Genomic DNA, 26148 nt, shown 5'->3' on the forward strand with positions numbered 1-26148 from the left:
GTAAGTATATATGTGCTACTAATATTGACTAATATATATGCGTGTTCTATCACTTACATACCTACAACATATTTGACTTGGATAACAGCAGAATGTCAGTCTCACTGTTGGCCTAGTTACTGCTTTTTGCTTTTCTTCAGCAGTCCAACAAACAGACCGTAAATGGCCACTGTTATTCTATTTTGGAAATAAAAGGTTCAGTGTGTGAAATCTAGTTCTGTGGAAGTGCTTGAATGGATTTGTGCCGCAAAGGCTTATTTAAGGGGGCGAAATGTTAATAAGAGCAGCGGCTTGGTAATCCTCTAACCAGCAGCAGGCCTGAATGCCACCATACACCACAAGAGGTGGTTAGTAGTCACATGTACTCTCCTAAGAGAAAAAAAGACAGCGCACTGTCCCTCCCATGAGGCACAGAACTCAGCGGACCTCCCTTGGAAGCCAGCAAAAGCTTGGCAGAGAGCAGAGGAATCTGTGCTGAACAGGCCGGTCTGAAAGGGGGCACTCAGAGCACTGGAGAGAGGAAGAAAGACAGAAAGACAGAGGCTGGTCTGCAGTAGCTTGGGTGTGGAAGGAAGAGCTTGGCTGACAGATGCTGGTCCAGAAGGCCACTAACAGGATGAAGAGAGTCGGCCACGTGGACCCTGAGAGATTAGGCGTGGATGGGTCGTAAACAGATTAGTCCTGAACGAGAGGCTGCATCTTTAACCTTCTCACTTCTGTGACACCCATCCTCCACGCACGCATCCAAGCCCACATTCACACACCCTCTCTCAGCCACAGTTTACAGCCTGTGCCAGGACTCACTGCTGCTGCCCTCAGTGATCAAATCCTCACCCAGGAATCTGCACCATCTTCCCGCACTTGTCGACCAACTGGCCTTTCCATGGAAACCTGGACACGGCGTCCGTGGAAGCGTACTTCCCCACCCAGTGGACGCCAGATAAGTCACTGAGGACCGCACCCACTTTACCCCCCAAATGAACGTCTTTACATCCAAAAGGAAATAAAGCACTGCATCATGCCATTGAAAACAGGACTATTTCTCTTCCTGTTCTTGTTTACCCTCCAAGCCACCAGAATCAAAGGTAAGCCAGCCAGCACTCAGGGGAGAGGTGTAATGCTGTTTGCAGAATGATGTTTGCTTGGGTTGTTTCTTGCACCCTGTTGTGAAGTTTAATTGAAGCCCAGAAACTCTGCTCTCAGTTCATGAAAGATATTGATTTCTGAAATCCTTTATTTTAAAGCCCTACTTTCCTCCACATGTGATTATAGTACAGATATTAGCCTTCTACAACAACAACAGTTGTTGTGTCATAAAATCTGAGCACTGGCTAGTTACAAAGATTGTGTTTCTTTCACATAAAGGTAGGGAAAGGGTAAGTTTATGGATGAATTGACTGGCCAAATATTCAGGACATAAAGGAGCTTCTTAACTGAAACCACCTTGGCTTTTCAGCTTTTCCACAGCACAGCTAGCTAAAAAGCTCTCACAATAAACATTTGGTTCCCATTTGCTATGCTTTTCAAATCTGTACTTTGCCATTCAGTACAACAGGATAGTACAATATGCTCAGAAGGTTTTGTAGTACATTTCAAGCCGGTTCCTTGTGCCTGTATGATTCAGCTGTTGTGTTTGTGTGCGCCTTTCATTAGCGGAGCGAGACAAAAGGCATTCTGTTTGTGGCCGTGTGGGACACTAATCTTTTCTGGCTTGTAGCTGCAGTGTGAGGCCCTCACAGCGCTCCACGGGATCACAGCCCATTTAGCATCAGTGCTTCTCATGTCCACACATGCGCACCCCTACATCACAGAGACCGAGACAGACCAGGAGAATGGTTATTCAGCTCCCCAATTGGTCAGTGTTCGTAAATGAGACCATGCCATGGCTTTGATATCCTTCACTGAATGTAAACAATTATGGTACAAACTCAAACCTGACTGACTTTCTTACCACATCAGTGCGGATGCAAGCCAGAAAGAGAGCTGACTCACACAGGGACTCTAAGAACGACTGAGGCTCTTCCTGGTAATAGTCACTTCACAGGGAAAAGCAAATGGGTGGCATTATTTTGATCCATCAGCCGTCATTGCTGTTTCCCTCAGGATATGGTGGTCAAGCAGAGAGGGCGTACGCTGTTTTTGATCAGAGAGAGAACCTCATTGACTCAGTTGAACATGTGATAACAAAGGCTGTCATGACTACTTGATTAAACTTGACTATTTGATTTTAAAAAAACATCAGTGAAAATATATCGTCTCAACGAATCCGGAAAGATTAGTTGTCAGTTTACGTAACGATGATGCATATTTTAAATTCTCTTACTGGTCTTTCTTAAAGTAAGAAGTAGAGCCTGATAGATATGCCCATTTATATACATTTTTTGACTAACAGGTTTTTAATGTTTTTAATCTTCTTAAAGGCTTCCTAGTTTCCCTTTTGTTTTTGTTCAGTTAAGTCAATGTTTATAGCTTCACATTATTATATAAACTCTAATTACTTCATTAATCATGAAAAGAATCGGTAGATTACCTGACTGCAGATATAATCAATAGTGACAGCCCTTGTGATAACAGATCATTTTTTTATTCACTGCTCAATAATGTACAAAGCCAACACCATGCACACATTCATACTATCTGGCCACTGGACAAAAAATTTAATGACCAATTGATTTTATCTTTGAAGTGATTTGGTAAAATAAGCTTTCTCATCGTTTAGGCTTAGTAAGCCTGATCGGTTTAAGAAACAGAAGGTCACATTGCTCAGGTCTTTTACAGACAGCAGGCCTTAGTCATGCTGGATCCATCTACAGAACAGATACATGTTCGTGCTCATCAGCATTCATATTTTAATACCAATATGTGTGTGACTGATCTCACATTAATGCCAGTGAGCTTCCCTTTAAGCAAGGCTTAATGTCTTAAGAAGGTCTGTGAAGTTTACCACCTGGTCACACAATGCACCACATTAAAAACACAGTTCTGCTGAATGGATGGACTGTGCTCTCTAGCCTTGCATAATAACATGGCACTACCTTGCCGTTACGTGAACAAGAAAGCTACAAAAGGGCCAAGAACTTTTTTTTATTCCTCAAACAGGATGAATTCATGGGAAATAAGCTGTGACCTCATTTAGAAAGGGTAATCCACCATTCAGTGAAACAGGAACTAGAGACATTAGTCATAATAGCAGTTAAAAGAGAACAAAAAATAGTAACCACTAACTTTTTAAATTTTTATTTTATATTGTTGTAATGCTAAGATGGTGGAAAATACATGTTGGTGATAAAAGTGTTACTGTGAGAACATGCAGCATTGCTATCAATACAATCCAAGTACATGTGATCATCACCCAAATCCAAGTACATGTGATCATTTTATGCTATTGTACATATATGTGATTCTCACAAAGGCACTGCTATTATTACTACTAAGCTGACATGTATCAAGAGAAGCACTGTGCAGTAGCAAAACATATAACACAGTCTGTTTAGTTTTATTACATTTGCAGTCATGCTAATCCGATAGTATATGAAATGGTATTGCTATGTTGTATATACACCTTGTAATGGCAGCATCTACCAACTCTCTACAAACATTCAGAGAATTACAGCAGGGCCAGAATGCGCTTTATCCAGGTCTTGCCAGCAGGAATTAGATAATAGATTTGGCATACTGTGCAATCTGGAATTGTAATTACTCTTGGAAGCACTTTGTCTTATGGATTTAAGTCAAGGTAAGAACAGTCAGAACTGAAATCAGCTTAGAAAGCAGATGATATCATGAAAGACAAAATTACAGAACAATTTATACTGTAAATATCTGTACACATGCATATACTATATATACACATTCATATAGCATATCCTTATTTTCTCACATATATCTGCTTTATATATTGTTGCTTTCCAAAAAAAGGGTAACACATGGACTTAACTGTTACTTTAAGTTAATGTAAAGACGTATTAAGTTTTATTCCAATTGATTCTAGAGCATTTCTATTGGTCTGTTTATCATTAAATTTTTACCCAATGTAAAGGACAGTTGTCATGGTCAAAAAAACAAAAATTGACAAAAATTGAGACTTTTTTTGTTGTTTGTTCTGGATGGCAATGATATATTGTTCGGATATATTTCTTACACTGTCAGTGTTTCTGCACAATAACTTCCAGTATACTGCCATCTGAAACCAAAGACTCGAGAACTTTATCAAACTACTAAATGTACTTAACATCTGTCTTACAACAGCCTGTCTGTGCTTCTTAAAGAACCTGATCCTATTAAATGAACGTTCAACACACCAATCATAGACTTAACAGCTCTTTGGCTGAATGTAATTACATTTGGTGCAATTATACTGCTCCTAGAAACTCCTCTCACTACACCAAACCTCACTATGGAGAGAAACCATTAAAAAACAAAACATTATTTTATCTTGTTGACAGACCTCAGGAGTGATGATCTGTCAGGGATCAGAAACGTCAAATACAGACATTTCTTAGAGGCAGCACGACCAGTCAGACAGCTGCCGGCTGCACGAATTGCACTCGACCAGAACAAGCATCGCGCAAAAAGATCTACACTCTTCAGCACAGGGGTCAAAGTGTGTCCTCAGGAGAGCATGGCAGAGGTCATCTCAAGTCATAAAGCCTACTACAAACTGAGAGGTAGGACATCCCACACCTCACCTCATGAGGGACTGAGAACTGAAAGTTAGGGCCAAATTTGGCTGCACAGCACATCACCCCATAAATCATAATTAACTTCCCAGTCATCACAAGTCCTCTGGGAGAAGAGGCAACATCAGGAGCAAAAAAAAAGAACAACAACAAAAAAAACAGTGGCTGAGAACCAAGAGAGATAAAAGTAGTTAGTCAACAAGACAATCGTTGTCTCTTTGTTTGCCTTTCAGAAAATGTTTTTTTCACTTTTATGTTTCCTTAGATCAAAGTTAATGAGGCAGAATTGAAGAATAACAAAGCAAGGTCTAATTTGAGTTCATTATATGCCCCAAAATATTAGAATAATGACTGCCTGTTTATTAGGTAAACATTCAAATGAATGCTTGTGACTCCCAAAGAACTGAGATCTACCAACATGTTTTTACATACTGATGATCATGACACAGTAAAACAAACACAAAGTTAATAAGACTGATAACACTACATATTACTGTCTACTGTATTTGTCTACTTTGTTTAGCTTAAGAGTTAAAGGTCAAAAACTGTTCTGACCATCTTTCAGCAAACTACAGATTGCAGTTTATTAAAATTATTTCTTTAACACAAAACAGTCTGCCAGGAAGCAGTATGGGAGGCATTCCAGATTTTTCTGGACAGAGTACCTGACACTGTGGAGTACCAGCAGTGGGTATATGCCTGCCAGAGAGACTCATTGTGTGTGGATGACTTGGCCCGAAACTTCAGCAGCACCCAGGAACACCTTGACATGGTGGCTAGGGTGAGAATATTCTTGCAGATAATAATCATGCATTAACCTTGCAGCTGAACAAATATGTTCTCCTTACTGTGTTATTTCTTCATCCTCAGCAAGTGAGTGCTCAAGAGGAACTGGAGGGGTGAGTACAAATATACAATACTGTGCAAAAGTCTTAGACAACTAAGCAAATTGTTTAAAGCCATTTATCTGGAAAACTGCTAAAAACACAATTTATAATTGTAATGAAAGCTAACAAACATTAATGCACTAAAAGTAACAATAATGGCTTGTTTTGCAATATTAGTATCTTTTGAGATAAATAGAGGAATAGAGGTTTGGTTCCCAACTTCTCTTTGATGACCCCCAGCATCACATGGGTTTGGTTAAAATCCACCACCAGCACACCTGATTTAACCTAATGAAGTACTGATTAGGCAGACCACGTACTCGATGATACAATATTGGGCTTCCTTAAGGAGAGGTTCGGAAATGGTTAAATAAACACATTGACATACATAAAATCAATATGTGTGGTATTAATGTTATTTGTATTAACTCTAACATTAATTTTTTTTCTGAAAAACAAAAAAAACACACTGCCCAGATAAATGACCTTTTAAATATAATTTTCTCAGGTGCCTTTTGCATAGTACAGTTCATCCTTTAGTCTTCAGATAGAAGATGGCATGACACCGAGCATACAAGGCTATCAATAGGGAAAAAGAAAAGCCCAGACTATTAAATATTGGCGGGCAGATTCAATATAAAGTTGTGTAAGAATATCCAGTCAACCACATAACCACTATGAAAGAGTGTAACAATAAAACATGATTTTTAAATATTACTATGAAAATATCCTCAAATATGCTTATGTTTGTTTGTTGTTTTTGTTTTCCTCAGTGCCCTAGCCACATCTACGCCAGGCGAGAAATGTAAGCCTTTGCCACTTATCAAGGGATTGCTAATTATTGCAAAATACTATAAGTAGTGTATTAGGTAACTCATAAGCCCCAATATTTCAGGTTCAAAGACTACTGAAGAGCTACTTGTTACGGAAAAAGAGAAGGTACAGACTATCTCTTTATTTTTCCAAATAACGCACACTTGACTAAAGAATTCTGAATCAGAATGTTGCCTGATTTACTGTTGTCTGAAGACTGGAGCTGTAGGCACTGTCCCTGCAGAGCTGGTAGAGCACATAATCGAGTTCAGTGTGACTGTGGAGGATCCTGGTTACAGCGAGCTACTGACTGACTCTGACACCTTACCCTATCAAGATGTCACCCAGAGCCTTCACGAGCAGGTGAGGTGAAATCTTCATTTTCATAGTCTGCAAATATGTATGCTGAACATACAGCATACAAAATTTGTCTTTCAGATAGAAGTTGATGAGTGGGGTTGTGGGCGAGGTGCCCAGCAGTCAGGCTTTATCATTCTCCAGTAATGCCTATTGTTTAGCAGTGATCACAAGATTCTTTAGACTTGGCAGAATGTTTAGCATACTTTACATTTACGCTGAGCACATACTGCAGAGTTTATGCAGAACAGACTGTCAATAGCTAACACTGATTATTCATTGCTCCGACTGTATGGGCATGGCACTGCTAAACCAGAAATGAGCTTGGAGTTTTAAAGGAGCTTACAGTTAAATGGGGTCAAAAAATGGTAAAGCCAGTTAAGAATTGGGAAACTTCAAAAGCTTGCATGGGATTTGTAGAAATAAAGCTATAGCCCTAGTGTATGATTCTTAGCTAGGCAGCCCGCCTACCAGAAACAATCCATAATGATTTAGGCTGATACTCCTTCAATAATAATAATAATAATAATAATAATAATAGTTGTTGTTGTATTGCGTAAGCCAGTCACATTTCTATATAGGACTCATATGGGTCTTGCTGAAAGATGCTCATTTACCTCTCTGCAGATGCTGCACATTTTCAGCAAACTTCCTGGGTTTAAGGAGGTTCGACTGCTGGGATTCCGGTGAGTTGGAACTGTAGGATTCATCCAGATATTACACTCTACTGAACTTGAAAATTGCCTTTTTGGATGAGTAGTGCTCTTTCACATGGGCAAGTTAGGGTGTAAATAGTTTAGGAAATACACAGCCAATAGTGTCCACAGGCCCACTGCTCCAATTAGGCAATATGTATAGGGACTAATTCAATACCCATAAAATGTATTGCTTGCTGACTTAGGCATTATAGTCAAGATCTCTCAAGGATCCTTATACAGTAATGACAGGTTGATGGCATGACCTGAAATGAATATCTATACCCTAAAATGATTATTTACATAGAATAAATATTACAACAGTTTAAATATATAGATGTTGTATTTACATATAATCGATCTTTGCCTATACAAAATAAATGAGCAGGTCTGGAGGTGATGCACTGCGCTATGCTGTGGTGTTTGAGACAGAAGTGGACTCTACAGGGAAAGAGTCCTCAGAGACAACTGGTGAATCTGGCACAGAAACATCCCTGAAGGACATGGTGGCAAAGGCCCTGAGTGAGGACACGTCCCTGCCTTTGGACATTCATTCCCTCAGCTTTGAACCAGGTATTCAAAAATAGTGCAAGATAGAGGAAGCAGCCTTTGTATGGAATACTGTTGCCTACCATAATATATTATATGTGTATTGCAGAGCTACCAACAGACCATACAAGATATTTACCTGGGGGCATTATTACAAAACCTACAGTGGCCATCACGGAGGAGAGTTTTAAGTCCACTAGCATCTCCACAGGAGATGCAGCTTCTAACAGAACACAAGGGAGGAGAGATGAGGAGGCAGTGGATAACACTACAAAGGAAATATTCAAACAGATGCCTCCTACGACTACGTTAGTGACCATTACAGAGCAACTTCCACCTGAATCAACTAAAGGCTCACAGCTGGAGGAACCTGAGGAGAAAAATCTGATCACAGAGAGAATTCAAATAACTGAAGGTAATTTCTTGTTTATGTTCCACAATACTGTGGAATGCTAATTTCCACAGTGCAAAAAACACATTTGACATATGTAGCAAAAGGTACATTGACAGCCCTTTTAATTAGAAGGTCCAGCTATTTCAGCCAGAAATACTGCTAAGAGGTTCATTAAATCAAGTATATGGGCATGCAACCTCCACAGACGAAAATTGGCAGTAGCTCAGTGAGATTCAGTGTCACGCTGTCATTGCACACCATCTCTCCAACATGTCATTTCATCAAATTTCTGACCATCCTGGTCAACTTTGCTGATTTTGTGAAGTGGAAACATCTAGTCGTGCCAACAGTATCATAAGTGCTTAAGTGTGTAGTGCACAAAAATCATCTGTCCTTAGTTGTAACACTCACTGCCAAGTTCTACCAAGTGCTTTCAGAAGCAATGTCAGCACAAGAACCATTTGTCAGGAGCTTCATGTATTGGTTTACCATGGCCAAGCAGCCACACACAAGCTTAAAATCACCATGCTTAATGCCAAGAGTTGGCTGGAGTGGTGCAAAGCATGCTGTTTTTGGACTCTGGAGAAGTGGAAGCTCATCACCTTATTCTCTGGAGTGATGATTCACGCTTCACCACTTCGCAGTCTGCTGGACAAATCTGTATTTGGCAGATGCCAGGACAACGCTACCTGCCTGAATGCATAGTGGCAGTTATGTAGTTTGGTAGAGAAAGAATAATGGTCAGGGGCTGTTTTTCATGGTTTGGGCTTGGACCCTTACTTCCAGGAACAGCATACAATCATATTCTGGAGAACTATGTATAAAGCAACATCGATGAAGACATGGTGACAAAGTCCTGGCCTCAACCTCTTCATATACCTTTGAGATGATTTTGAACGCTGACAGTGAGCCAGCCCAACATCAGTGCCCAATATACTAATGTTCTTGAGGCTGGATGGAAGGGAATCCTTGCAGCCATGTTCCAAGCTAGTGAAAAGCCTTTCCAGAAAAGTGGAGGCTGATATAGCTGCAAGGAAGCAACCAACTTTGTTTTAGAATGAGATGTTCAACAACCACATATAAAAGTGATGTTTGGATGTCCACATAGTAAGTGTACTTAGGCTACCGCATACATTTAAGAAAAACATATTTAAATAAATAAAAAAAAAAAACATTTTTATGCATGTCCAAAGAAACTCTCTCTTAATACTGTTTTGTTTTGAAGGACTAAAGAGGAATACTACTTTGGATTACCCTTCAAAGACATCTGAAGTCCAAGAGGATCTGAGAAATGAAATTGCTGTCACAGCTGGGTCACCGAACTTGAGCTCTTTTGAAGTAGTAACAGCATCAACTTCTGTTCAGTTCTCAGTGGATTTGGTTACCGTATCAGAAGGTTCACAAACATCATCAGTTACGCCTTCTTTTACCTTCACTGAGGTCCCTAGAGAGCATGTTGTAAGAGGTGATGCTGTTGGACCCGTGGATATTCCTTCAGAAGCTCCATCCTCAGTACCTCCTGAGCCAGACAGTCCTATAGACTACCCTGAGGTACCTAATGTGAGCAAGCCCACTGAGTCAGTAGAGTTCCCATCACTACCCAGCACTACAGAGAAGCCAATAAAGCCTCCTCCACCTTCCACACCCACGCCTGTTTCTCCAGTAGACACACCCTCCGTGCCCTCAGCCATACCAGATGAGAACATCCTAGATGAGGAGGGACAACCTCTCCAGACACATTCCCCTCATCAACCAGAGAGCACACCAGATAATGACATAAACATGCAAGAGGATGTAGAGCAGACCGAAGAAGAAACAGAAACAGGTGACAATCAAGACTATGGCGGCGGATTCGAGCCAGACGAGCACCCGCAGTCTTCAGCACCCTCCCTGGACATGGCTGCCAGCCAGGCCAAAGACCTAGTTGTGTTTTTTAGTTTGCGGGTGACTAACATGGTCTTTTCAGAGGATCTTTTCAACAAAAGCTCTCCGGAATACAAATCCCTGGAAAACACTTTTCTCGAACTGGTAGGTAAACTCACTTTTGTCTTTGACTACTTTTTTCTACATGCCTTTTTGTCTGTTCTTTACTGTTAGCAAAGGATTTTGTTGGATAACATTAAAAGTACAGTGGATGAGAAGTTGCAAATGGTATGAATATCAGAAATTAGTTACTTTATTTTTCTACAAAACTTTGTATTTGTTTATTTTTCTGTAATTTTCCTACCTTGCCTTCCTTCATTGCTTCTGATAGTCTACAGAGCAGTTGCTGATATGTGTGGAAAAGAGTAATATTGATGTCCCCAACCAAGTCCTCAGAAACCTTCAAACAATGTAAATTTTTGCCTTATCCCATCTCTTACTACATTCAAGCTGGTAATCTTGGTGCAACAGGATTTCCTTGGCTCAGGTTTCATGGGTGACAGAATAGAACAAACACCTGGACCTAAGAGTTATCCATTTAGGTTCAGAAGCACTAAATGAAAATGAAATTTATATTGTATTTTATCACTCTGCTGGTTGATTTTTTTCAACTAGAGACAATTTCCTGAACCCAATAACTTGCCAAACCCAGAAGCTTCCAGTAAACAGACTGAGAGGGAACAACGGACATTAGCCTCAATACCGGTACCTCCATACAAGAATTGTCTTTTTTAACCTTTCATAGCAATTAATCTCAGATTGCTTCATCACTAACGCAACTGTGAATAACTTCCTCTCAACCTCAGTTCAAGCTGAGGCCTATATAACTAAATATTTTCACTCTGAATTAATCAAAGCTAAGAAGCAAGTTCTTAAATTTCAGACAGCAAACTCTGCTTCTAAAAACAAACTGTTTTTCTTTCAAACTAACATAACATTCATGTTTCTAAATAGTGTCTAACTAACCTCATTATCACAATTTTTTTTTCTTTATCACCACTGTTGCTTTTATGTACACATACTGCCTTTTATGCATATTGCTCAGGATGTGGTATGTTTGGATCTCAGTGAACAAACAATAATGTACAATAATGCCAGTACACTGTAAAAAAACATGGGGTTTCACTTTAAAAAATAGTGTCCGGGCTGCCTTAAAATTTATTATTATGAGTTATCTAAACTTCAAATGATAAGTTTATAGGACATAAAACAGATATTCCATTAACTTCATTCATTCATTCATTTATCTTCTAAGCTGCTAATCCTCCTGGGTTGTGGGGGGTGCTGGAAACTTTCGACCATACCACCCTGAAAATGCCCAATCTCTTTCCATTAACTTACTATTCAAAATTCAGTTAACTGAAAATTTTAAGGCAGCCCTAACACTAACTTTTTTTAAGTTATGTTTTTAAGTGTACTTTGCTCTAAGATGGGGTGTTTCATATTATATTCATATTCATATGGGTCAAATGATGCTCAAGAATGCAGCTGTATTGCTTCTTCAAAGGAATCAAAACTGTCTGATTTATAAATGGAATGGCATATGTGTTATTTTGTTGTATATAAATTATACAGTAGAATGAAATAGTGTAGTACAGAACCCAAAGAGCAAGCCAAAACCTGACTACAGGGAATCTTGTCTACTACGTTTAAGATGGGCTAATGAAAGCCTGGCAACTGTTTCCTCTTATAGAAATAAAAAAAGCAAAAGAACAAAAGAAAGACATAAAAAACTACCTATTATATGCTGTGTATGTGTGTATATTATTATGAATAGGTTATTTGTTGGAAAAAAAACTAAAATCTAAAAGAATGTGAATGACTAAACAGCTTATGTGTACTGACTCGATAAAGCATGTTTGGGGGTACTGTCTGGTGAATGGGCTCTACTGGTTCTCTAAGTTCTGCTTCACTGAATGGATGAACTACATCAGTGATTTGATGAAGTGACTAAGAGGATTACGCTCAATACTGGTCAGGCAGTAAAGTCCGTATTTTGTGGACTATCATGAAAAGGCTTTCTTGAAGCACATTTGCTATTTACTGAGGCACTCTTGGCATGACAGGACTGAGATGGTGTGTATCAGGTGACTAAACACTATGCCTCATTGCTGAATGACTGCATAAGAGGCTTTGCATAATGCTACTCCATGCAAACAGTATGCATGCCATAAAAACCACATGAACTAAACAGGTTTCCATTTATAAAGGGGAATTCCAACATTTTTTTTTTCATTTTCTGTAGAATTAAATTATTAAGATATAAATAAAGTCATTCAGAGTGGATTGATGTGAAATGTGCACTCTAAAGAAACTTCCTGAGCCAGAATTGCTCACAGTGATGGTAACAGGATTGAGAAAACTGAAGCAGTATAATGTCTCAAAAAGCTATCTCACAGAAAGATATTATGCCATGCTTTAGTAACACGTAGAATTTGGCTTGACGTTGTCATGTTGAAATAAGCATGGACATCCATGAGAATGATGTTGTCTCAGGCAGCATATGTTGCTTCAAAACACGTAAATATTTTTCAGCATTAATTAATGGGGTGACTTGCACATCTTCACAGATGTGCAAGTCACCCCATGCCATTGGCACTAATACACCTCCATAACATGACAGACCCTGGCTTTAGACCTTCACGCTGGTAACAATATGAATGGTCCTTTTATTCTGTGTCCCAGAGAAAACAACGTCCATTGTTTCCATAAACAACCTGAAAGGTTGACTCGTCAGACCACAGTACACATTTTCACTGTGCATCAGTCCATTTCAGATGAGACTGAGCCCAGAGAAGCCGGTGGCATTTCTGGACATTGTTGACATATGGCTATTGTGCACAGAACAGTCTTAACCTTGGATGCAATAATGAACTGTGTTCACTGATAGTTTGTCAATGTATGCTTGAGCCCATATGGTGTTATCCATCACAGAAGTATGCTGGTTTTAAATGTAGTGCTATCTGAGGGGTTGACAGTGAGAATTCAGGCGTAGTTTTTGGCCTTGTCCTTTACAAACACAGATTTCTCCGGACATCCTGAATCATTTGATGATATTATGCACCTATTAAAGACATAAATCACTTTTTTAAATCACAAGACACAATCACTCATTGCTCCTGTTATAGATGTTTTTTGAACATCTTATGAAGTTCTTAGACTTAATCTGCCACTATCTTAACTGTTTCGCAACATGTTGCAGGCATCAATTTTAGAATGAGCGTATATTTATAAAAAAGAAAGTCAAAAGAGAAAATGTTAAATATCTTGTCTTTGCCCCATTTTCATTTAAATACAGGTCAAAGTGGATTTAGCGCTTTCTGTTTTTATTTGTATTTCATAATATGTCCTAACATTTTTGGAACTGGGATTTGTAAAAAGAAATGTGCTTACTAATCATTTTGGAAGTGTTTTTAAATAAAAAGGCTATATATGTGTTGTAGACATTGCGACCCCAAGTTCCTACCAATTTTGTAAAGAAATCTGAGTCAGTAAGTTTCTCTTCAAAGATCCATTTCACATCAAACCATTGCAAATTGCATTGTTTACGTCTCAATAACTGATTTGTGTAGAAATTTTGAACAAATGGTGGACTTCAGAAAGAAATATGTATTATATACAAAGAGACAATTTTATTACACAGTTCAATGAACATATACTCATCATTGCAAGTTCCTTATAATTATACAATTTTCGTAAGTCCTGTATGAGTTGTTTCTACATATGCTGTTCTTTTAGTGTAGTTTAAATTTTACAGATTCAGCCAAAATGACAAGGAATATTAAATATTATTGAACTAGGTGAGCATTCTAATATAAGAAAGCCAGTATGTGTGTTAATCCACTGTGTGTTATTCTAATATGAATTAACAGCATGTCTTCCTCCAACAAATTCAATGTAATCTGCGGTAGGAGAAAGACAGAAACTCCATTTCCAATTATAAGTGGTTGCCCAAACTAGCTACGCAGTATTATGTTTTAGATACCAATGTGTGGAAATTAACTGCAAAATTTAAAAGTGATCAGAAGTTGATCTACACTGGTAAGTAGCAAAAGACCACTGAAGCAATTTTAAATCATAAATGGGCTTTAAGTAATTTTATAATTAATAAAATACGTGTTATCCTTCATGAAATTTGAATTCAACTTTCTAAAAACTCAGGCTGTCAATGGCAAGAGAAACACCACCACAGCCCATTTATAATTCAACACTATAACACTGTAGTTTTTGTTAGAATATTAGACATCTGATATCTTAACAATAGCATAACCCAGCATTTCTGCGTATTCAGACCTGTAGCCCCCTATAGACCCTTTTTTACTCCTGTCTCTACTGGTCTGAGTAGCAACCATTGTGACTGGACATGGAGAACAAACATTTTCACACATTTGTGAAAGTCAAGGACTAAGGTAAATGTTAATATTACACCGAAAAAGCCCAGAATAGGACTGCTTTGCAAGGCATTCTAAAATCAACCAGTAGATACAAGTGTAACTTACACAACAGTGTGCTCATTTGTGTTAGATAGCAAATTGTTCCATAGGTCAGTACATAAAATAGGGGGAAAACCTGTAGAACAATGTTTTCTGAGATTCTGAGACAGTTCATGGCTTGCACTATGGGTGTTTTAAGTACTCTGCTGTCTAATAGATGTTGGAGCATGGGGTGCTTTGTACAGGAGAGTTCCATCTGTGCTGCACTGGCACTGTGCCTTAGAGGTGAGAGATTGATCTAGACTGGCTGATCAGTTGAACCTCCTAATGCAGATTGTTTCCTGGTACATGGGTCTTGCTGAGCTAAAGCAACATAATCCCACCTCCTTCCTTACGGCATGTGAAACGTTTTTAATTCGTTGTTAATGGTGATTGATGACTGATATTGTAATCCTTGGCATATCGACAGTAGAATATATAAAGTCTAGATTTCTATGTTCTTTAAGAGACTTGAGAGTAATATTGAGAGAGTGAGTTTAACCTGAAAGATTCCATCTTTCTTTATTCCTGTTCTTTTCTTCCATATCCTCAAAACAAGTCATTCCTCTGCTTATCTGCTCATCAAATGTTCTGACATTGCCTGCTAAAAAATAGATTTTATCGCTGTCATTTCAAAACCTTGTAGCTCAAAGTTTTTATGCTGCTCTTTATGAAGACCAGAAGAAATGGTCCAAAATTATTTGGAATAAAAGATTAAGAACAATTTCCTACTTTTTTTTTACACATTTGGAAGAATGTACAGATTCAAAGATATAAATCTGAAATGTGCACATTTGCACCTTCATCAGCCCAAAAATTCTGTCTGAGGCTCAGCTGACCTCAAAGGTACAATAGCTAAAATTAGGCTCTTGAACTCTTTGCGCTCTTTGTACAAGAGTGGAGCCTCAGCTTTTCATGCTCTAAATTCTCCTGAACAACTTGGAGCATAGTGAGAATCTCTGCTAAGGCTCTCTCCAACATCTCTCCTTCACATATACTGCCAAGTGAGCTGTAGACAGAATGATCCAAGAGGTGTTTTATGTACCACCACGCTAAAGTAAACATTAAGATACTCATACAAAAAATGTCTACAGATGCTTCAGTTAACAAACTACCTGCTGAAAGTCAGTTAATTTTTAACAGCATTAGGGTTAAGGTTAAGATTAGAACTAAGGTTGGGTTTGGGATTAGGTTTAGATTTTGAGATGAGGTTAAGTTTAGCGTTACAGTTACTGTTCCATTTAGGAAAAATTGAAAGTGATGTTAATAGATATTAGGTTGAATGTAAGTTAATGACATGGAATAATTCTACAAAGCATATCCAGTGGGCTATAAAAATAAAAGGTTCTAACTGGAAAGGTGGGTTCTCTGAGCAGGAAAATCACTAAATCGTGGGAAATCCATGCACTTAACCAACAGAACTAACAGAACCACTAACTAACAGAAAAAAGCTAACAGAGAGGATATTTATCTCTCTATTATTTCCTACCTCAACACCTTCAAGTTCTGTTAACACTGGAAGCAGAAAGATTGCAGCATATTCAGGCAAAACTAATCAGCTCAACATCTACACATTAGATCAAAGTTGTTCTACACTGTATTGACTCATATTTCCTTTCGTTTCTTCAGCTTCTTCCATACCTGCAGTCCAATCTGACTGGCTTTAAGGAGCTGCAGATTCTCAACTTCAGAAATGGTAGCGTGGTGGTAAACAGCAAGATGAAGTTAGCCAAACCGGTGCCATATAACGTCACAGAAGCTGTGCACTGCGTTCTTGAAGACTTTTGTAACGCCGCATCCAAAAGACTGGACATTGAAATCGACACCCAGTCAGTGGATGTTGCAGCAGGTAAGGAGATGGCAGGTAAGAGAACTTACACAATATAAAAAGTGTTATAAATTAACATTTTTAGATGTTTTATTCAATATTTCAAGAGTTTTGAGTCATGTACTGTAAACTATACATTGTAGTTATCTGCGTCCAATAACATACCATAACAGGCATTTAGGATGCTACATTTATTACAACTTCATTCTCAATGTTATGGAGCATTAGCAGCCTAATCAGCAGAATCATCTACAGCTAATCATCTACAGCTAAACATCTAAAATGTTTTACTAATTAATGAGCTATGAAACTCCACCAAAATAGCATTTCACATCTTCTTCAGAGACCAGACTGGTTTTATATTTTTGAAAATGTTGATTCCAAACTTTTGAATGGTAGTGTAGTTTGTGGAATCTGTAATGATATTAATGAATCAGAACTTAATGAAGAGAAGCATCTCTGTCATCAATCTATTTTCCTTGTCCTCCAAAGCTGATGATGGTGATCCATGCAAGTACATGGACTGCAACAAATTCTCTCGCTGTGTGGTGAACACGCTGACCGCTGAAGCTGAGTGTCTGTGTGATCCCGGCTACAGCACCGTGGATGGGCTGCCCTGTCAAAGCATCTGTGACATTCAGCCTGACTACTGTCTGAATGGGGGCCAATGTGAGATCATACCAGGACATGGAGCAACCTGCAGGTACCTGAAAACTCTGACCAAGATTTCTCCAATGTAGCTGAGAAGATTTTCTTAATCTTAAGGTGTATTTCTTCCCTCATTCTCACTGTGTAACTTTACAGTATGTGTTGCTCGGTGATATTTCAAAACAGGCACACGTGCTTGACTCCTCTAACATTTCTTCTCTTAACCGTTTTTAGATGTCCTGTAGGTAAATTCTGGCACTATCATGGAGAGCGCTGCAATGAACTGGTGTCTTTGCCAGTTGACCCACTCCTTTTCGTAGCCTGCCTGGTGGGAAGTCTCACCATGGTTTGTGCTGTGATAGGCATCTTGATTTTCATTAACAAGAAATGTATACGGACGAGGAAGACGGTGACACTAGTGTAAGCTGGTTTTTGATTTTCCTTCTTTTTGTTTTGGATGGTTTTATTGTTATTTGTTTGTTTTAGACTTTTGCTCTTTCTTCACATATAGTAATCTGCAATGGTGAACCTTCTGCCATGTTAAATGGTATTGAAAACATCTCCTTTAAATTATAGGCATTCACACTCCTCCCTCCCCTTTGAGGGCACTATGAGAGTGAATCCAGGTTTTGAGAATGACGAGGGTATCTTGACTCATGTGTCAAGCATCAGCTATCCCATGAGCACTGACTCTGGGTCTTCTCAATTTTCTGACCAAGGCACATTTCGGTCATTTGACAACATACACCTTAGTATTGAGGTAAAGTGCATGTCTCGAAGGCTATTCTAAACTAGATCTCGTAACTAACTCATTTCATCAGCAGTCTCCTGAGCTGCACTAATCCATGCAAAACTGAACAACTCACTGCCAGGTTTACAGCAATTATGAGTAACAGCTTTGGTGATTATGATGTAACACCACACAACAATTATGTCACCATGCTACCTATAAATACGTTTGCCCAGACAGTCATTATTTAATACAAATGTAAATAACAGGTAGTGGTGAGAGTATACCATGCAGTCATGTTGCTGAACTACTCTGAAAGAAAAGATACCCAACACAGGAATGTGTTCTTTCAAAGTAGTTTACCACAGATTATTAAAGTAATAAGCTCAAGCACAGTATAGTTTCATCATAAAGATACACCTCATACAACCATCCCTCAGTGCTCAAGCTACCCAGTTGTGGTCTATCATCACCATCACAGCAGATGTTCTCTGTTCTCTTCTGTCCACATTTTAGTTGTCAAGATGGTTGTATGAAGCTGACTAAATAAGGCAGAGAAAAGAGGAACTAAAAACTTACTATTTGATTATCCTCAGTGCGCTGAAGAGGCACAGCTCCATTACCCGAATCCTGCTTCCTTTTCTCTTAGCTTGCCAGGTTCAAATGCTGCCTTGCTGATCTATTCATAAATAAAAAAAAGACAATCCTAATTGGTATCCTCACCATAATACCTGGTAGGGATACAAAGAAGACACTTCTGTTGTCTGTTTACTTCTTCATGTTATTATCTAATATTAAAAATCCATATTTCAGTAATGCGTAAACATGTAAAGTCAGCTGGTATGATATACATTGTACAAACATTGCACTGTTGTTCTGGTTGTTTGTACACTAAAAATGCATTTCTTAAAAAGAGAATACTCAAAATGACTGCACTGCATGGGTCTTTGCTTTCATTTAGATTATGCATTTGTAGTTGCCTTGTAGTAACTAACAATAATCAGCATCTCTTTTGCAGCATGTTGCTACCCAGAAGCAATGTCTCTTTGGACTAACATATAGTGCCCAAATTCTGCTTCCTTGTCTCTTAGCTTGCCAGGTTCAAATGCTTCCTTGCTGATCTATTCGTACATTTTCCTTAAATTCACAATAGCATATGATTCTATTTACAGATGCCCAGACAACTCTACGCAAGAAGGTCAGAAAAGTTAGTGCCAGAAATGGTTGATTTCCACCACTGTATACCACATCATGAGGTAAGCCCATACCTTTATTAAACAATGACTTGTCACGTTAGAACACCAATTTCCAGGCATGAGGTTGAACAACCCTCCAATGCACATGGGAATTACACAGTATAGTGTTTTATATACAACAACATTCAACTTAGCTAATAAACAGCCCTCACAGTTTAAAATGGGTGTATTAAAGCAAAGTAATTTTACTAGGCCCCGTTACCTTGCAAAAAACAAGCTTGCAAGGACAAGAGAACAAAGAATGCACTAAGAAAAGTACATTATATTGCACAATACTAAAGGCCTAGCTGATTTCATTAGTGGCACACTAACAGAATAAAGGCTTATTACAATGGAACATAAAAATGCTTCTACACAAAACAAACGACTAAATCATGCCTGATATGTCTGCTTATCCAAAATAAATTTGTTTTTTTGCATTACTAATTTAAAAATAAACTGTTAGAAAGTGCTATTATGGTGTTCTAACTGAAGCAGCTTCATGAGTTATTGCAGTTATTGGTCTAATTGGCTATTCCATCACCATGGTGTTGAATTACCATTTGATTTCACAATTGATGTTTCAGGATATTTGGGTCAGATTACTGGCATATCCAGATATTTCAACTTTTCTCCATACGAATGACAGGCATTTCATACTATAACATAAAAAATACAGTAATTGACTACCTAGAAATTACAATAGGTGTCACGTGCACAGCCCGAATCAATGGTTAAGTGAAAGTATTAGTACTAGGGTAAAACAATGGCACGAGTAAAAGTACTTTTCCAAAAAACTATTTAAGTAGGAGTACAAGAGTATCAGGTCAAAAAGCTACTTAGTGACTGAGCAACTTACAGAACTGCAGTGAACTTCTTAGTAAATCCATCATTAGTCAGCATAGGAACTAAAGGTTGTTACACTATATCCTTCTCTTTTTTGGATTCTTTTGGTCCAAAAAAATTGCTAAATCTCCAATGTTAGACATGTGACCAACCACAAAGAGGTACAGAAGCTGTCAAAAATGAAATAAAACACACAAAAAAGAAATTAGTAACTAAATATGAATGGCAAAAATGTAACTGTAAAAAGTACATTTCTTTACTCACTCAACATACTTGAGCAGAAATAAAAGTAGTATGATTTAAAAATAACCAGGTAGAGTACAAATCCATCAACATTTTACTTAAGTAAAGACTTAAGTTAATGTAAATAGTTACTACCCACCTCTGCATGTGCATTTATTCAAGCACAAAGATAAAGCATAAAAAAGCTGTAACAACAGAGATTTTAGAAATATCTTTTCATTACCAAAAGTATTTGCCTGCACTCTTTCAAACTAACAACTTTTATATAACTTTTAACATAACATGAACAGACAAAGACAATTTACTTCATGACAACGACTGGAAAAAAATACAACTGACAGCACTACTTACATTCACTACCATAGTAGTAAGCGCACTGCTTTGCTAATTTAGCTATAGCTATCTAACTACAACATGGCTCAGCTAACAGCTAATTATTTCATTAGCAATCTAAGTTTAGCTATTTAGCATAGTAAATTGGGTAACGCTTGAAAAGTAAAAAACTTAGTTTGAGACAATGTTGTCTATCACTCAGTCATCAAACTACTTTTATGTTATGAATACACAGAGGTGGGTCATCCAGGTCCAAAAAGTAAAAACCAGCCCCAGGATTTTGTTCCAACTGCCTGAACACCTTCGCTGCTGGTTTGAGCAAACTGGAGAAATCAAGCAGTTGGAACAAAATCCTGGGGAGGGTTTTTACTTTTTGGACCTGTATTACCCACCTCTAGGAATACAACGTTATTTTCTATGAGAAAATACCTGCAGAGGTGGAAGGTGCTCCAAAGTTCGCTGTGCTCCTTCACATGAGCTCATTAAGGAGAAGGAAAAGTTCAGCGATAATTTAATCTTGATCCGATTCACCCTCTTCACCTCTGACTGCAGTGATGATTCTGATTTTTAAAAATCAGTAATTTATCAGCGCTGTCATGCTATCTCGGTAGCCATTATCCATACAATCTTGACATGTAGATAATAACTGTAAGTGTTCTGTGAAAGTAAAAACATTACACTGCTAGTGAAAAAACGCTTCCTCCTACGTCTTGCAGCATCTCTGATGTCCACTGATATGCTAACAGCTTTCCTGACAGTAAGGTACAAAAAAAGCAATGTAAATAACACCTTTTATCCTCTCATTCTACTGTGGCGTCGGGGCAGAACGAAAAAGCGCGGGAAACACTGCGCTTCAACAAAGGCTTTTCTTATTTAACACTCCAATTAAAGGACTCGCCGTTTAGTATTATGAACCTGAACAGGATAGCCGGTAGGTCACTTCTAGCCCTATACACACGTAAAACTCTCGCTCTTCATTGCATTAACAACACAACTTATTTACAAATACAGTCTTTCTCACCACTACCGTGGCGCTACCCATGGTGCTCCGCGCTCACCGTTCCGTAAAACCACGCCTCCTGCGCTTCAACGGCCGAACGAGCCCGTAGCGGGACGCTGCAGTGTTTATCCACAGCTCTTTCCAAATGCAGCCAGCTCTGTAGAGTATTTGGCTTCTTTTGTAGTTATGAAGGATGACAGGAGGAGGCAGTTTTTTTCTATGATTACTGCACTAAATAGTCCTTGTCGTAAAATCCACCAACTAATTAATAAAAAAGTTTTATTATTATTTTGTTTTTGAACATCCAGGTAATGCACAGAGAGGAAAACAACTTTTCAAAAAAGTACACACCCTGTTGGGATTTAGGTTGAAGTCCAAGCAGTGGCATATGCCCAGCAGTCACACGGGATCATAAAGAGCACAATTAGCTTCTCTTTCAGAAAAGATACTCTCTCAGCAGGCTTTGAAGTAATTTAATGTAATTAACACATTTCTTTCTCTTCACTTCTTTGGTCTGCACTAAAGCTATGATGCTAATATAATAGAAGTCACAGAAAAACACGTCACGTTCTGTTTTAACACTGCTTGTCAGGGTTGGGATGTAGTGGAATATAAGTATTGGCAATACATATTTAGAATATAGAAATTAAATATCTGTATCCAATCCAAGATACATTTAGTGAAGGTAGTATTCAGAAGACAATTACTTTTTCCATCTTTAGAATATTTTAAAAATACTTACCCAAATAAAAAAAATAAAACAACATACAGTTTTCAAAAGAGTTCCTGCTAAAGCCTTAGTAGACTGATAAATCAACGTGGTGAATCAGTTATTTATCTAAGCCTCACTGAGCTCTTTTGAGGGATGATCAAACTAATAATCTCTTCAGTAGAGGACGTTTCCGCCTTGGTGTTGTACTGGATTGAAGCAGGCAATAAGAAAGAGCATGTTAAGAATTTCGGAACTTCATGGTAAATACATTTTTCCACAGAACATTAACAGAAAAACCAGGACAAAAAACTGCTAACCCATGACAGTAAATTAAGTTAAAAGAAAAAAAAAAGGTATGTTTTCCCCATGTGCTCGTACTTTTTATGTATTAAAGGAACATGTTACTGAATACATTTAAGACAGTGTATTTAGTATTCAGCCATCACTACTTTTTCAAAGTATTTTGCCCAATCATACTTTCTCTTTACATAGAGTGATTTCTTGGTTTACACTGTCATTATTTATTCATTTATTATTTGCTTTATGTGTAGTTCACCGTTCAGCCATGTAAAAACAGTGTCAAGAGCACCTATTTGTGACAACTTTTCAAAGAAGTTGCTTCAAGAGCAGCCTTATCCTCTATCAAGGACATCTGGTGATATGTCTTAAGATATGTCATGTATCTCATGGTGGGTTAAAGCCCACTCTGAAGGTCAGGGAAGGTTGTTCTCTCTCAGCTCTACTTAGTTACTTAATGCCACATCAGCTGTAAGTGGATGACATTTTAACCTCAGAGTTACATAACAGGGGATGGTAAGCTGTTTTTTTTTTAAGCTGGTTTGTATCCATGATCTTCTGCCGTGCTATGACGATTTTTTTTTACACATGAATGACTTTATAGTTGAAATGAATGGCTTAAAGTTGGGATGAAGTTGGTCAACCCTTTGTATTTTTCAGACATGGCGGCTGTCTAATGAACACAGGACCTCATGTTGTCTTCTGAGGGGACCAGACAGTGAAGGGTTTGAAGTGACCGTTTTATGATGGTAATCTGATGAGCTCAACTTGGCACCAAAGGTCTTCAGTGGTCTTCCAGGCAAACCATATTCAACTCTGTTGGCTGTAGATATTTGGAATATGTATGGTAACACAACCTATCAACAATCAACCTGGCTGTTAAATGAACATGCAACTGGACTCTTACCAGAGGAAGCATTGTTTGAGACTTGGGATGGGTTGGATGTTTTGTACCCTTGTCAAAGGTTCATTTTTTCCCTCACAGTGAGGTATTTATTTACAAATGGATACATTTGGTGGCAATATAGATTGTATTACTGAAACAGTATTCTAACCTCTCTTCAGGCTCCCAAAAAAGAAACTGAATGTAAAATAAGCTGTTAAATTTTTATGGTTGTTATTTAAACCTTTTAAACTGTTCAGACGGTATTTAGATCTAAGATGCTACTGATGATGTTAGAATAACTAATAACCTTGTATAAAAAAAGGAAACCCAGCTTTTGCATGGAAACGTTTCTCACCAATCACTTGTGTTTTGAAACCCAGACCAAAACACACAGGGGGATGAGGATTGATTTTTTTATTTGCTTTTACAATGAACAGAACAAAATAAAAAAGAAAGAAAACAAAGATTTCACAGCAAAGGTGTGTTTGTGTTGCAGCTCTCTAAGGATTTATTGTATTGTGTGTACCTAGTAAGTGGGGGATTTCGAATCATTGCATTGTCACCAACAAGCATCTGTCAAATATGAAAGCACAGTACACATTTTTTGGGACAGAATACATTTATTTCAACCCAAAAAACACTAGAATGCATATTTCAAGTAAGTCAGATCGTCTGTGTGGGCAATAAGACATCAAGTTTGGTTATTAAAAAGTTGGGATGGCAATGCGGGCCTCTATCCTGCTTTTCAAGTGGATAATTAAAATGAAATTACATTAAGGACCTTTGTGATTTTAAAAGCAAAAAGATGTTCGAGGTGTGACTTAATTACTGTCTTTCTATTGCTGTATAACACATTTGTTAGGAAAAACTGGTTTATTAGGACTACTGGCACAAACTAAAGTGTTCATTGATTTGTGCATTAACAAATACACAAATGAGGCAAGAAGTCTAAAGTCTACCTATAACAGATTTTACAGACTGACTGTACAGGCATCCACATCACCTCCTACAAATATGCCCTACAGTATGCTTTTTGAAGTGGGGAAAAATGCTGATATAATAAATGCATTCTGTAAGACAAGGATAACTATATAGATAGATAACCTGTAGTTTTCTCAAATCCCAAGAGACGGCATGACAAATAATCACACTAATCCAAGGACAGTCATGGGTCCACAAAAGTGAAGTTGCAAAGAAGTAAACTGCTCATTTTCAGATAATTAATCATCAGCGTATTTTAGGGCATCTTCGGGGTTGAAAACATTTTCAAGCAAAACAACATTTTTTCCCTCACTCCAAAGGCAGAGCACTGAGCAAAATTAAATTGCCCCCAAGTCTTTTAGGAACAATGGGAACGACAGAATAATGATGTAAATACCTGAAGTAAATCAACAGCCTCAAAACGAGTGACCTACTGAATAACCCTTGAAATGACAGAGAAAGTATTAAGGCATTACATTTGAGAGCTTGAGCAAAGCTCATATTTTTGTGAAAATGCAAATTGAAAAAATGCAAATTACCACAGCAAAATGAATACCAACCAAAACAAATAACAAGTGACAGAAATCACTCAGTCTCAAAAAAAAAGAAAATGAAAAAATCTACAGTAGATCATAATCCCTTATTGAAATATGAGCATGTCCTAGATATCCACTGTGCCAGAGAGGTTCCTCATTCCTTTGTTTAACCTATGGTGCACTATTGCATTATCTACCTGTCCACAGACAGTGAGGACTGATAGGGAGCCATAGAATTGAGGGTGCTCTTCACTTGAGAAGATTCTGGAGCATGGCAGTGGCGTAAGTGGGCCGGGCCTGTTTGCTCTCGATGGCGTTCCTCAGGTACTGAATTCCACCGCAGCGCTCCCAAATCTCCTCAAACTGCCGCGGCAGAATCTCTGCTCCTCGCTTCCTCGTCAACCCCGTCTCTTCCAGACTCAGCTCACACATCTCCATATCATCCTTACCTGAGCATATAGCATAGCATGCTTGTAATCAATCTGAAACACTTGCCAACACTGTGCATTAATAAATCAACACATTTCATTTTGTAGATCACATATTTTTGGATGCAGAATTCCATAATCCTTAAGTGCAAGTTTTTTTTTTCTCCAATCATTTATACACACCTTGGGCCATTAGCGACTCAGCACTTACATCAAACACAAACTGATCTACAAACCACCTAGGGGCCAGACGTGATCTCGTAATTAAAAAAAATCTGGGGACAACCATGAGAAATTTTGGAATAAACGTGGGTAGTAAGGGGTGATGGTGCGCTCGTCAGCATTGCTTGACAAAGAACAAGCCCGTTGTTAGTTGTAGCCAAAAATCACATATATGGTAAACCACGACGCAGCAAAAAGTGATACAGTTCTTGTCTGTGTAAGTCTTGCATCATCGTCTCCCAGGACAACAGCAGCAGACTCTACAGAAATTGCCGGAAGCTAGCTGAACAAACCCAAAAACAAAACTTGCTTCCTAAAATCAGCTTATCGGAAAATGCGTGTTTAGGCTCAAAGTAGTCACAAGACCATAACAATCACAATAATGTCCACAAGTCTGATGTAATCTTGAAGGGAAGAAAAACAATTACTAAAATTTAGTGAAATGGGCAGCATT

General features: G+C 38.3%; 2 protein-coding genes across 7 annotated transcripts in view; one reads left to right on the forward strand and one right to left on the reverse strand.

Moving 5' to 3' along the window:
* The first annotated feature begins 1005 nt into the window (after positions 1 to 1005).
* On the forward strand, positions 1006 to 23388 carry impg1b (interphotoreceptor matrix proteoglycan 1b). Its single transcript, XM_036592623.1, has 18 exons — positions 1006 to 1085; positions 4446 to 4667; positions 5294 to 5460; positions 5550 to 5578; positions 6340 to 6371; positions 6462 to 6505; positions 6596 to 6742; positions 7364 to 7422; positions 7820 to 8004; positions 8090 to 8395; positions 9600 to 10402; positions 10913 to 11002; positions 16399 to 16618; positions 17090 to 17300; positions 17480 to 17665; positions 17822 to 18005; positions 19148 to 19231; positions 23302 to 23388. The coding sequence occupies exons 1-18, from the start codon at positions 1019 to 1021 to the stop codon at positions 23386 to 23388; spliced, it is 3123 nt and encodes a 1040-aa protein (XP_036448516.1). The 5' UTR covers positions 1006 to 1018.
* A 620-nt stretch (positions 23389 to 24008) lies between these two features.
* myo6b (myosin VIb) overlaps positions 24009 to 26148 on the reverse strand; it is a 56953-nt gene continuing 54813 nt past the window's right edge. For 4 of the 6 annotated variants that reach the window (XM_036593273.1, XM_036593269.1, XM_036593270.1 and 1 more), the window contains one exon: positions 24009 to 25493. In XM_036593273.1, coding sequence (XP_036449166.1) covers positions 25294 to 25493 — 200 coding nt within the window. In that variant the 3' untranslated portion in view covers positions 24009 to 25293. The remainder of the gene's footprint in view (positions 25494 to 26148) is intronic. The other 2 variants (XM_036593275.1, XM_036593274.1) reach the window with 1 other exon arrangement.

The sequence above is a fragment of the Colossoma macropomum genome, unplaced genomic scaffold, assembly GCF_904425465.1.
Source record: "Colossoma macropomum unplaced genomic scaffold, Colossoma_macropomum, whole genome shotgun sequence".
NCBI classification, from domain to species: domain Eukaryota; kingdom Metazoa; phylum Chordata; class Actinopteri; order Characiformes; family Serrasalmidae; genus Colossoma; species Colossoma macropomum.

Excerpts from the sequence above, each read along its gene's own strand:
- impg1b (XM_036592623.1), top strand. The coding sequence starts at position 1,019 with ATGCCATTGAAAACAGGACTATTTCTCTTCCTGTTCTTGTTTACCCTC. Across the intron at positions 6,743-7,363 it reads CCCAGAGCCTTCACGAGCAG|ATGCTGCACATTTTCAGCAA; the intron begins GTGAGGTGAAAT and ends ACCTCTCTGCAG. Across the intron at positions 11,003-16,398 it reads GGACATTAGCCTCAATACCG|CTTCTTCCATACCTGCAGTC; the intron begins GTACCTCCATAC and ends TCGTTTCTTCAG.